We start from the raw sequence: 11,769 nt of genomic DNA, 5'->3' as shown, positions 1-11,769 counted from the left end.
AGAGAGAGAATGCAGGGGGAGAACAGCTCTGATACAGTCAAATGCTTCCCTTAGAAGTGGGGCTGGCTCCTGCTTGGGGCGTTGCATGCAGTGGGAGTGAGGTGCTGTCTTCTCCATGGCAATGTATCCAGGCGCAGTCTTGGCTTTTCCTCTGTTGGAAGAGGCTTGCACCCTTCCTTGCATGGTGATGCTCACTCAGGAAGCGTGGTGGAGTTTGGTCACACAGCCTTCAGTACAGCAGCTGTCGCAGTTCCAGATAACTGGGATGTAGATAGCATTCATATTTAGTCTATCTAATCTTAGATCTGGATGAAGACTCCATCTGGGTAAGCCCAGCCTCTCACTGCTGCTCTTCAGGTGGTGGGGAAGAGCCTGCAGGACTGGCAGTGTTGGAAGCTGTTGGTTCTTCCCATTATGGGATTCCTTCCATCAGATGGGGGTGGGTGCAGAACTCAGGACCTTGGGAAGGCCCTGCCTGGAGTGTGTGTGCCCAGTGGGGCAGACAGGGGGAGTTCTCTTGATTTTTAGGGCTTTGAGATTAAGCTGCTTTGAATAACTTATCGCTGATGCTTGTGACTAATGCAGTGAAGAACTGATGTCTTTAAGGGGCTGTCCAAGTCCAAACAAGCTGGTAGGAGGGAGTCTAATGCCTGTTGCAATGGGGAAATGCACTGCGATACTTTTTCCTGAGCTTTTCAACAACCAAAAGCTGGAGTGACCTCAGGCAGCCAGGGAGACCTTCCCATTTCTGCACCAATCAGGTTTCAGTATTAGCAGAGAGCAGCATCCTGTTCCTGAAGAAACAATGCTGCTGGTAACCCCAGCCAGGCAGAGCACTGCTTTGGGTGTAGGGTTTGTAGAAGTGCCTATAATAAACAATGGAACACGTGAACTTTGGCACCGTACGTTGCAGTCCTGTTGTTTGTGATCATAGCTTATCTCAGATATGCTTTGTAGGCCTAAAGTTGCTGGAGGAGATGGGAGGAAGAGCAGCGTTTGCACACTCAGCCCAATCTTGTGTCACTCCTTTTTCACTCTGTTGCTTTTCCCTCTACAGCATCTTCTGAATGCTTTTCCAGCAGCAGCCTGTCTGCTTCCTGCAGCGCTATGCATGGACCTCACATCCCTTGCAGGGCTGTCATGGTTTTGTGCTGTCAATATTCTACATCATGACATCATGTGCGGTATGAACTGTTTTGGTGGTATAAGAAAGTGTAACAGAGGGTATGTGGAAGTGTAACAGAGGGTATGTGGAAGTGTAACAGAGGGTATGTGGAAGTGTAACAGAGGGTATGTGGAAGTGTAACAGAGGGTATGTGGAAGTGTAACAGAGGGTATGTGGAAGTGTAACAGAGGGTATGTGGAAGTGTAACAGAGGGTATGCGGAAGTGTGGAAGGTTCATGCTCCAGATCTGTGGAATGGCAGCATCCCGAGTACTCAGCCCTTGGAGGAAACTACATATCCCAGGGGACAACGCGGCCAGAGATGAATCACCAGAGGAGGAGGACACACATATAATCTCGCTCCCAGGCTGGAACGTCCCTCTTTTCGCCCTGTCTTTCGCTTTGGAGCGCTCCATCCCTGCCGTCTCGCTCTATCAGCAACGTTCCAGCCTGTCGCCTAGAGATTGCAGTAGGCCCCCGGTTCTCCGGGACTCTTTTTCTCTCTTTCTTTTTCTCTGCCTTGTTTGATATAGTAGTTGTAGTTATATTGTATCATATTGTGTCTCGTATTTAGTAAAATAATTTCTTTCCTTAGATTGCTGCCGTTGTTTTTGTTCATTTCTCCCCTTCTAGGGGCAGCAGCCTCTATCACGGATAAATCTAGATAACCCGATTACAAGGGCACAGTGGAGCTTCCCGTAGAACCATCAAGGGAAGCTGAGAATGTGAGTTGGTGCTGGACTGCTGTAAGGATGTGGAGGGGTTCCCTGCCTTCAGCAAGGGCTTAATGTGGGAAGAGGATGGGTTGAGATAGCTCAGGCTCTGCTTCTGGCTCATCTGAGCGTCGGTTTTGTTTCATGTTTGTGTTTTCTTCCTATCCAGCACTGCTCTGTGCCTGCTTGTGTTTGAGTTATAGAGAGGTTTAATCCTTTGGGGATTGAAGGCCACAGCAGTGTTCTGAGGTCAGAGGCAGGAGAGCAGCGTGCTGAGATAAGAGCTGTTGTGTTGTTGTACTGCACTTATCTGAAAGCACTCAGCAAGGGTGACTCTGGTAGGTTAAATATGCACAGGGCTATTTGCTGCTGGTGTGACACACACCATAACACCAACCTTATCTTCCACGTAGGGCAGCTGTACAGCAGAACCTGTGCCTGGTGGTTGTTTGTACCTCTGTGCATTGCTGGGAGCTGTGCTCACAACTTATCAGAAGCAATGAGCACTTTCTAAATTGGGGACAATGTTTCCTGGCATTGCTTTATTTACTCTTGCAGACTTAGAGCAAGTGTGAGACAGACCTTGAGCAGGAAGAAGGATTTAAAACTGCACTGAGTTTTGCTGGTTGCCTGCAGTGTGACCTGAGCGTGGCCAGTTCAAAGAGGGTATTTTCTTCAGCATTACCTAAGGGAAAAGAGCCAGAAGAGGTGAGGGTCAGGATTTGAAGATCTGGGGGCAGATTGTGGCCCTGGGCTTTTTCCCTTTCTCTTTTGTCAAATCACAGAACATTTAGTATGTTGTAGAACACACTGGAGTGACAACTTGCTTGAGGAAGGAATCCATTTCTGCACACCTCCATTCTCTTTTCAGCAGCAGTCACCTCCCGTTGGGTGTTTCTCAGGCAGAAGCAAAGCAGCTGCAGCTTCCAGGCCTCCATGTGAGTAGTGGTGCTTCACTGCTGAAGAGCTGCTGCCAGAGCAGGGACTGCTTCCCTTTCTTCTCAATGAGATGATATGCAGCTCAGAAGCTCGATGACTTCTCCAAATGGCAATGAGTGAGTAGGAAAAGTGAGGGGAGAGTGGTTTTTGCAGAAGGGATAATTGTTCATTATTAACACCCTGCGTTTCCCCTTCCCCTTTTGTGGTGGGAGATGAATGAAAAAAAGCACAGATAAAGATCTCTTATCTTTAATTTCCCATAGGCTGTTTGTAACTATCCCAGCACCCACAAATATGGGACTTGTGGAGGCAAAGATGGCATCTACAGTGTCAAACCCCTTTATTGCCTTGATAAAGAGCTACCATCCCACCCCAAACAGAAAGTGGGGCAAAAAGTCACTGTCCTCCTTCCAGCAAGGCTGGGCACATCACTGCTATTCCATTCTCTGTCCAACAGCTTCTATTTGTGCATGGTACTCCTCCAACAGGTGCCCTTTGCCTCTGGCTCAGTTCTGTTGCTGTTCCAGCAGCTCTGACCAAACATCTGCTGGTGGACCGTGGCTCGTTAGGCAGTGCTGCTATGAAATGTCTCATGGGGGATGCAGGAGGAAGGAAGTTATAAGAGCTGTTATGATGACTGAGATGGGACAGTTTGGCCACGCAGCCCTGGAGTGGGAGGATGGAGCTCTGCCTTTCTCCACATCTTCTGCTGGGAAGAGCAAACATCTCTCCCTGCTCATCCCTTCTCTCCCAAGGGAAGGTCTGTTGCCAGCGAGGAACTGGGCAGACCTGCAGCCTTGAGACTGTGCAGCAGCCTTCACTTCCTGTGCAGATGCATTAAAAAAGAGGGAGATCATAAAGTCTTCTTAAAATGCTCTTAAAGTCTGCTGCAGGCATCACGCTTTGGCGGCAGCACTGAGATGAACCACAGTGATATAGAAGAAGTTGGCATCAAACCCAAGCAGCAAGGAGGATGTTGCCACCTTTTACTACGAGATTTAACCAGCACTTCCTCCTCCCCACTGCTGCTCTGCTGCAGAACAGAGCCCTGTGACCTTCACAGTGAGCAACCTGTTGGTTCACTTCAAGCAGCTGAAGTGAGATCATGGCTGCATGCAGCACCAACAAAAACAACAGCTACAACAGATACCAGACTCCTCAGAGACCTCTTCCACAGGATGCCACCTATTTACCAAACCTATGTTTGTTTTGCTTAGAAATTAATGTTTCCTCCTCATTGCTCATTCATTTTTTCCTTTAGCAATGACCAGTCCTGCAGCTGCCCTCCACTTCCATCCATCAGCACTCACAGGGCTGGGGTTCCCCATGGCACAGCTCAGTGGGGGGCTGAGCACTGAGCCATGCATAGTTTCTGTCCCAGCCTGCTTACGAGTTCTGTGCAAAACTATTTTCCAGTGCAACTGTGCCCTGAGGGAAAAAGGAAAGGGCAGAAACCAGTGCTTGGTGCTTTCCATGAGTCTGGGGCAGGACAGACCCAGCAGGATCCAGAATGCTCTGCCCTTGGATAGGGCACAGATGGAACAAGCAGCCCTGCTGGTGCCGTCCCTTCAGGCTGCTCTCAGGAGTCCCTTCGGTGTTTCTTCTGCTGGTGGTATTCTGTTATCTTCTGCTGGAAGTATGCTGCAGGCACAGAAAGGGGGGTTGGAGTCAGCAAACACTGCCAGTGCCAGAGCTGTCACATCTGTGCCTGCAGCTCACACAAGGAACTGAAAGGGCACTGAGGTGCATGGGGCACAGTGGGTTACTGCATGCAGGGGATCTGGGTGAAATGTGGTTGTGGCCATCCTCCACCCAACACCACTTCCCTCCCCCTCCTTCCCCCAAAGTGAACTCTGGTTTTCACCCACACCTTCATTCCTGTTCCATTTATGTGCTTTGTACCCAACTAACAAGGAAGAAAGCAAGCAGGAGACCCCTGAGAATGCAAACAGCCAAAAAAGGTGACGCAGCAGGAACACAACAGCTTGGATTCTGCCCTCCATCTGCTGCAGGTCTGTCCTTGTGTACCCTGGGCAGGGCACAGCAGGCTGGGGAGATCTGTGTCCAAATATTCATGTTACATTGACTGTTTGCCTTATGCTGAGCTCCCAGCTAAGCATCAAAACGAGCCTGAGGTGCTTTCTGACTGCTAATAGGAACAGAGAAATGCACTGAGGGTAAACAGGTGCCCTGAGCATCCCCAGAGCTGCATCCCTCTCTGGGTATGGGGTATCCATCCCTCTCTGGGCATGGGGCCTCTTCTCCCTTTCTCCACCCACCCCAGCACCCTGCAGCACCACGTACCTTCCTGTGGGATCCTGCTCTTCTCTGCGTCCTCGATAAATAAGGAGAACATGTTGGTCTTCACAAACTTCTTCACGAACCTGCGGTTGGTCTTGGAGGTGATGGCCTTGCAGAATGCTCTCTCCTGGAAGGTACCCAGGCCGTTTTTGCTCCACTTGATGTGTGAGGAATAGTGCCCGACCAGACGGACAAAGAACTGCACGAAGGCATCGGAGACGAGCGTGTTCAGCTGCTCAGATGCTGGGAGAGGACACAGCATTAGGAGATGGAAATGGGATTCTGTTATTCCAAATGGAGCCCAGGTCCCACTAGGAGAACCATCCTCCCTCTACAGACTTGAACCCTGTGCAAAGAGTTGCCCTTACTGTGTATGTTGTTGTTGTTGTTGTGCCGGTTCAGAGATGCCAGCATCTCATTTTGCAGCTTCATGGGCAAGATCTCCTCCTCGTCACCCACCTGGAAGGCAAATGGGGCCATGAAGGACCAATAGTAGTGCAGCTCACATGGCTGTGGAGGTGCTCAGGGGCTCTATGGGGCCCTGTAATTATTACCCTGGGAATAGGATGCCCCCACACACAGAGGCTGCTGCTCATGGGGCAGCACAGCAGGTAGAGGAATCCCTCTGTGGGACACGAAGGCACAGAATCATCAGATCATTGATGCCAGATCCCTCAGTGCTGTATCTCCACCATTCTGAACCCCTACAGGGATGGTGACCCCACCACTCCCAGTACCAAAACCTCAACCCTGCTACTGTGAGGCAGCTGGGACAAAGTGGGGAAGGGGCCCTTCCTGGTGCCGTCCCTCAGCCCCACGTCCTGCATGGGGAACCTACCGCCCGGAGGATCTTCCCTTCACACAGATCAACTATCAGAGCCTGGAAGAGAGCACAGAGCAACAGGCTGAGCAACCACAGCCACCAAGGCATCCCCTGCACTCCCCCTCCAGCACAAACCCACAGCTGAACCCAGTGCTCAGCCAGGCACCTTCACCCCTCCTGGCTGCAATAAATACCTCCTCCATGGGCTGCTCCAGCACCCGTTCCAGGTGCCGCATCTGGATGCCAACCATGAAGGGTGTGGGGCAGCAGACAGTGTCGAGCAGGCACTCGGGGACCACCGGGATGTAGGTGTGAGCCCACGTGAAGGGGTAGAGGAGAGCAGCCACAGCGTGGATACACTGCGAGAGGACACTGCAAGAGCACGAGGAGCTCAACCCGTGCTCCTCCAAGGGTCTGGGGGTACTTTGGGAAAAGAAACAGCTTAGGACTCACCTCAGCTCCTCAGCAAGGAAGATGAGCCGCCGCTCCAGCACGGCAGAGGCAAAGATGTGCAGGATGAGCTTGGGGTCGAGCCGCTGGAGCAGCGCTGGGAACTCCACGTGCTCCAGGTGGGCATCCACAGGACGTGTGAGCTCAATGAGCTGCAGGGTGAGAGCCACCCAGGTTGGCATAAAGGGAAACTGTCCCTTCTGTGCCCACCCGAGGCTCCCAGAAGATGGCTTAACGACCACAGCGCTGCCCAAGCACCCTTCCTGGAGTCTGCAGCATCTGCATCAGGACCCTCTGCAAAGCACAGCCTTTCCCTTGTCTTACATGGGGATCTGGGACATGATAAATCAAATGCAGGAGATGCCACCAGCAGTGCCTACTGTGGCATTTATTAATTAGGGCAATGGAGTTGTAACCCAAAGTTCTTCAGTGCTCACAAGGCCCTGGTGGGAGACCTCAGCACATATAACCTATGAGCAATGCTGGAGAAAGTTGCCCAGGAAAGGAAGGAGAGCACGACTTCTGCTATGAAAACCACACAGACTTCCTCAAAAGCCATCCCAGGAGGACAGGCATGCTTTGTGCTTGCAAGGATGGAAAGGTGAAGCATCAAGCAGGTGTTTGGTGCTGGTGTGCTCCTTCAGCTGGCTTTGCCCTGGGCGCACAGCCCCCAGCAGTGAGGTGTGACAGCACTGTCACCTCTCTCCACCTTGCCTGCCCTCTGGGACCACCCCTTGCTGTGACGCTGCCATCAAAGTGTTGTGTTCCCAGCAGGCAGCACAGGGACTGGCCACGCTCTGCAGCCCTTTCCAGCTCAAATCCTGCACCATGTCCAGCTCCCAGCCCTGCAGCACCCAGGATGGGTTTCAGCCCTTTACCCTGGGATCTCCCTGCCTCTCTCCAGCCCCTGCCTGGAGCCTCACATTCCATCTCTTCCTAAAGAATGTCCCCAATGCGCCCTGCTTCCCCATTACCCCCAGCCATGCTCCTGCAGCCTGGCCCTCAGCCAGAGCATTGAGCAACGTGCAAAGCCCTTGCACAAGTTTTCCTGGATGAAGAAATCCCTCGTAATTTGACGGGCAGCTGCCAAATGGCACTAGAAAGAGAGGATCCTGCTCTCAGACCCAGCATCCTGGGGATGCTCAGCACTGTTGCAGGACTCAGGGCAGATCCTTCAATCTTTTCACTACAGCTTCACCTTAAGAGAAAGGAAAAACAGAACGAGCTCTGCTTGTGCTAACCTGGCCTGATGCTTTGCATGGGTGAGGTGGGCACCGTGCCCTGCTCAGATCTTTCCAAGCGGCACTGCAGGTAAGAGCTGGGCTCGCTGCATGCCTCCAGCACACCCTCGGTGCTCAACTGAGGCGGTGCAGAGGGCAAGCTGCAGCCTGCACTGCTGGGTTGCAGCCCCAAGGCAGGGGTGTGAACCAGCACAGCCCCAACGCAGCAGTGCTGAGTCCAAGGCTGTCTGAGCTGTGGTGCTCAGGAATGGTGCCGGGTGAGTTTTTGCACTGAAGGCTCCAAGCTGATGGAGCTGCAAAGTGGCATCACCCATAGGAGGCAGCACCTCCGCCCCACAGGGCACAAAGTCCTCACTGCCTGACCCATGTCTATGGAGACAGCCCTATGCTGGAGCAGCATGGAAGGTGCTGAGGCCCCAAAACCAACCTCTGTGCCTGACTCGGGGATGAAGCTTTTAATGGTGACTGTTTTCCCTGGAGCTGGAAAGGGCGATTCCCGCAGGCCTTGCATGAAGGGGTAAATCACCGCCATGGAGATCTGACGCCTCTTCTCCACCTCATCCAGGATCTGAGGGAGGCAGAAAGGGGCCATGAAATACCAGCAGGCAGCAGGGCAGTCAACTGGCACAGCAGTACCCACATAGAGCCTCACCTTGGAGAAGAGCCCAAAGCAGCCCAGGCAGCTGATGATGCAGAAGACCTCAGGGAGGCGGACACCACGGCCAGAGGGCTGCAAGAGGATGGGAGAAGAGGCTGAGCGTCTCCCAGCCCCACCACATCAGATCTCTCCTCTTCCCAATGATCTCTGGGCTCCCATTCACCCCAAGGAGAATTTCAATGGGAAAAACCCAAGTTGCTCACTGGGGGATTTTCAGAGCTGAGACCTCAGCAATGGACACGCTCTATGCTGTAAGAGCAGAGGGCACCAGGGCCTGGAATAGGCAGTTTAGATACCAGTGTTGTTCATCATTTTGGTACAAAGCCCTGTGGCACATTCCCCAGCTTTCCTGCCCATCTGACACCTCCTGCCCCATCCCTGCAGCTAATCCCACCCCCTGCTGAAACAGCACCAGCAAGTGCCCAGCTTGCTCTTTCCTTTCTACCTGATGATCCCACACTTGTTTCCTCTTTGCACTTTCAGCCCTTCAGACACCCAACACCAAAATCCTGGGTGCAGAAGCGGGGAGGGAAGGACAGGGTGGTGGGAACAGCAAGTCATTGAGTGTGGGCTGCAGCCTCGTGGCTTTCTGTCCCTATTTAATCATCCTGCATGAGAACTGAGGCCCAAAGATGAACTCCATCATGCCCCAATGCTGGCCAAAATCAATAAGCTGAGAGGCGGCCACTGCTGAGAGCACAGGATGGGGCTGAGCACACCCAGCTCCCACATGGGCAACACATGCATCCATGTACACAGTGCTGGGACCTCTCCCTGCTCTGTTTTGGGCTGCTTTCCTCTACCCAGCACCCAATTGATATCACAGAAGATAAGAAAAACATCCCAAACCCATCAGGCAAACCCCAGTGCTCATCACACCGCATCCCCATTGGCACAGCCACAGCCAACGCTCACCAGCAGCCGCCTGCAGTAACCAATCTTCCTGCTGCCATCCACGTTTGTCAGGACAAAGGAAAAGGTTTCGCTGCAAGGAGAGAAAATCTATGGGCACAGGACAGCTCTGACAGCCCACAGCCCTCCAGGTGGGACCACAGCAGGGCAGGTACCTGGGGAAGGTGGTAACAGGCTCCCAGTTGTTGCCATCAGGGAAGCAGAACAGGGGGATGGCCTGCAGCAGCCGCTCCTCCTCCTCCTTCTGACCCTTCAGGAGGTTCTCACGCTGGAATGAGATGATACCATTAGGGTGATACATGGCAGCCACAGGGGTTGGGGTGGTATGGGGTGGCTTCAGGGTGCCTGCTTGGGGTACTTCCCTGCGCTCCCCTGACTCTGATGATGGGGAAGGGAAACGTCCCCTTTTCCTCTTAGCCACAGAAAACTCATCTTTTCCCAGAAGGGTGTGGGACCAAATACCTTTGGGAACTGATAGGCAATCTTGGGTTCATAACGTCCATCTGACATCTTTTTCAGCGACACCACCACCAGGTACTCGAAGAAGAACTGCCCAGCAGAATAGAGGATGGAGCTCCTCTCTCCTGCCTTTCCCAGAGGCACGTGAGATGGGATGCTGTCTGCTGCAGGGGGCTCCTGTTTGCCTTCTGCAGTCAAGAAACAAAACCAAAAGCAGCAGAGAACAGTGAAACATAAGGATGGGAGGTATGCAGGATGGGGGGAGATACAGGACCCATTGCAATAGGGGGTTCTGGTCCCTGTGAGGGCAATAATGAGCAGCTGGGGAGCTATGGGTGCAGGACATGGAATGGAAAGAGAGAACTTTGATGAGTCTTCCAGGGGAAATCAAGGCACCATCAGACCCCACAGCCATCCTTCACCCCATTCCAGAGAGGTTGAGGGTACCCAGAGCAATGCCTGAGCATGGGGGGTGGAGAGCAGAACCACACAGGAATGCTTTCAGAGCATGTTGATATGTTTCCTTATGGGGACAAAGAAACAGCAAACAGCCAACACAGGTCTTGTCTGAGCACCTCCAAGGGCTCCGTGAGATGAATCTCAGTGTCTCCTTGCCAGATGCACTCAGTCCTGGGAATTGCTGATTACAAATGAGATACCAGATGGTTTTCCTTAAACCACAGCTCCCACAGCAAAGCAGTTTCTTGGAACTGCACCCTGTTTTCTTGTTCAGCTGGTTGGGAGAGCAGCTGGGGAGCATCGGCCTCACAGCCCCAAAATGAGAAACAAGAAAAGCCCACACTGACATGCCCAAAGGTGCTGGGATGGCAGGACAGCAGTACCAAGGGCAGGAGATAAGCTCAGTACCTGTGCTTAGGGACACAGCAGGCAGGAAAACGGGCATACAGCTGGATTAAACCCAGCTCCTGCAGCCTGTCCCTGTATCCCAGAGATTGGCCATGGGTTCCGTGAGGGGTCTGCCATTGTCATGCATCTCTATGGCAGGTCTAGTGGGCACTTGCAGCCTTCAGTCTGCAGGCATCCCCAGCTGTGGATTTTCACCCCTCCCGCCCACACGGGCACAGAGAGGGCAAAGGCTGCCCCGCTGCACCCTGCCTGCAATGAAGGCACTGCAAGAAAGAGTTCATGCTGCACACGCAGCTTCCCACGCTGACAGCAAGTTTCTTATCAGCCAAAGGCAGAGCTGGGAGCTGCACAACCCGTCCCATTGCGCCCATGCTGCTGGCTGAGCTCACACCATGCTGCCACCCACCTGTCCTCAACAGAAAGGAAATGGCTTTTGCTTCGTTTTCTACTGAATGCTGAGAAAATAGTTTGCAAAACCCCCGGCATGGTTTTAGCTTCAGGTGATGCTGGTGAGAAAACCCCAACCCCTGCCTCAGAAACGTTCACAGATCCCAAAAGTCCCATTTCTGCACCATCCTCCAGTGGTACCATACCCTGAAGGTACCAGGACTGTGGGGTACAGCCACGATGCTGGGTTCTGGTTCACCCTGTGGTGCTGCCTTTGGGGACGTGGCTCCACGTGGAGGTAAAACCCCGGCGAGGAGAAGGTATAAATACCCGCAGGGTGGGGTAGACTCGTTCAGGATGGGTTTTGGTTGGGGTTGGTGGGAATAGGGCAGAGCAGGAGGGGGTCGGGCTGAGCCCTCCAGAGGGTGTTGAGAACCCTGGGACAAAAAGCCTGAGGTCTGGGGTGAGCCCTCAGATAACAGATAAACCCCGGGGATTCAGGGTGAGCGTTCGGGACGAGCCCCAGGATTTGGGATAAACCTCGGGATTCGGGCTGAGCCCCGTGGCAGAGGCTCAGGGAGGGCTGAAGCGGATCGAACCGGTGCCGACGCCGACGTGACCGCGCTGCGCTGCCCGTGCGCATCCCCGCTCCGCCCGGCTCCCGCTATCCCGGCACCTTCCCGTCCCGGTCGCCCCTCCCTGCTCTCACCTCTACGGCCCGGGCGCCGTAGGCTCCGTCGGAAGAGGTTGCTGATAGAAGAGGCCATGGTGGCCCCGACGTGGAGCAGCCCCGGTGCGGCGCTGCGGGGAGCTCCGCTTCCGCCCGCCGCGCTTTCGCTTTCTCGGGGGTGGAGG

At 53.5% G+C, this 11,769-nt stretch overlaps 1 protein-coding gene across 1 annotated transcript; it reads right to left on the bottom strand.

Annotated features, from left to right (window-relative positions):
• Positions 1-3,050: 3,050 nt before the first annotated feature.
• Positions 3,051-11,749, bottom strand: DENND2D (DENN domain containing 2D). Its single transcript, XM_072356331.1, has 12 exons — positions 11,624-11,749; positions 9,664-9,848; positions 9,357-9,469; positions 9,205-9,274; positions 8,284-8,361; positions 8,059-8,199; positions 6,394-6,542; positions 6,135-6,312; positions 5,956-5,997; positions 5,486-5,576; positions 5,121-5,360; positions 3,051-4,457 (listed from the first exon to the last, which is right to left on the bottom strand). The coding sequence occupies exons 1-12, from the start codon at positions 11,679-11,681 to the stop codon at positions 4,396-4,398; spliced, it is 1,407 nt and encodes a 468-aa protein (XP_072212432.1). The 5' UTR covers positions 11,682-11,749; the 3' UTR covers positions 3,051-4,395.
• Between the last annotated feature and the right edge of the window lie 20 nt (positions 11,750-11,769).

Source organism: Excalfactoria chinensis, chromosome 23, assembly GCF_039878825.1.
Source record: "Excalfactoria chinensis isolate bCotChi1 chromosome 23, bCotChi1.hap2, whole genome shotgun sequence".
NCBI lineage: Eukaryota > Metazoa > Chordata > Aves > Galliformes > Phasianidae > Excalfactoria > Excalfactoria chinensis.
Note: the sequence above shows the minus strand (reverse complement) of the source record. Positions and strands in the feature narration are given on the sequence as shown.

Excerpts from the sequence above, each read along its gene's own strand:
- DENND2D (XM_072356331.1), bottom strand. The coding sequence starts at position 11,681 with ATGGCCTCTTCTATCAGCAACCTCTTCCGACGGAGCCTACGGCGCCCG. Across the intron at positions 6,543-8,058 it reads TCCCCGAGTCAGGCACAGAG|CTCATTGAGCTCACACGTCC; the intron begins GTTGGTTTTGGG and ends CTCACCCTGCAG. Across the intron at positions 5,577-5,955 it reads AAGGGAAGATCCTCCGGGCG|GTGGGTGACGAGGAGGAGAT; the intron begins GTAGGTTCCCCA and ends TTTGCCTTCCAG.